At 44.4% G+C, this 747-nt stretch overlaps 1 protein-coding gene across 1 annotated transcript in view; it reads right to left on the reverse strand.

The window, feature by feature from the left end:
• Positions 1–582: 582 nt before the first annotated feature.
• The window catches only part of LOC125030415 (formin-like protein 20), a gene marked incomplete at its 5' end in the record, with an annotated part of 10,344 nt that continues 10,179 nt past the window's right edge, over positions 583–747 (reverse strand). The window contains one exon of the mRNA XM_047620451.1: positions 583–644. Within this exon, the coding sequence (XP_047476407.1) occupies positions 583–644 (62 nt within the window). The remainder of the gene's footprint in view (positions 645–747) is intronic.

Consider the following 747-nt stretch of genomic DNA (forward strand, 5'->3'; position numbering starts at 1 on the left):
TGCAGCGTCCGTCAGGGGCACCGACCGCCGCCGCCATCTGGCACTCTTGGATGACGCTCCTTGGTGATGCCACCATAAGGGCGCCGCATCCTGTGCTTGAGGTGACACTCAGTCGACGGAGGAATTTCTGCGTTTGGTTGTGCAGAATGTTGCTCTGTGTTGCGGTCTGCATTTTACTGCCGCGTAGTTACCTCTGTCTGCATATACTAATGTATTTTGTTACTTTTTTTCTTACAAATAATCCCAAGAGCATCGTTTCACCCAACAAACTGCCCAAGGATAAAATTGAGACTCACACCCCCGCCATCGCGACGCCAAAACGATGAATGGCAGCTATAAGGACTGTCATTCTGAAACACTCGTGTATTCGAAGATAATAAATTCTACAATGACCTCCAACAGAGCCCTCGCATGATAGACGCTGAATTGGGTAGTGACAAAAAGAAGACTTAAGGCGAGGAAGAGCAAGGATCTCGCTGGACAGATCTTTTATTTATTATTATTTTTATTCGTGCCCTCGGAGTGTCTCCTTGGGGGGCGCAATCGGCCTGGGCACATATGGCCGGGGTCAGGGACAATAAATTACGTTGGTCTGATGCCATCTAGGGCAGATTTGGACCCAGGAATACAATAGAGATAAAATACTGCGAAATGGGATTTTTTAATTCTTTATTAAGAGTTATATGTGGAAGAACGGCGTATATATATACACACACATATATATATATATATATATATATATATATA

Source organism: Penaeus chinensis, chromosome 11 (genome assembly GCF_019202785.1).
Source record: "Penaeus chinensis breed Huanghai No. 1 chromosome 11, ASM1920278v2, whole genome shotgun sequence".
Classification (NCBI taxonomy): Eukaryota; Metazoa; Arthropoda; class Malacostraca; order Decapoda; family Penaeidae; genus Penaeus; species Penaeus chinensis.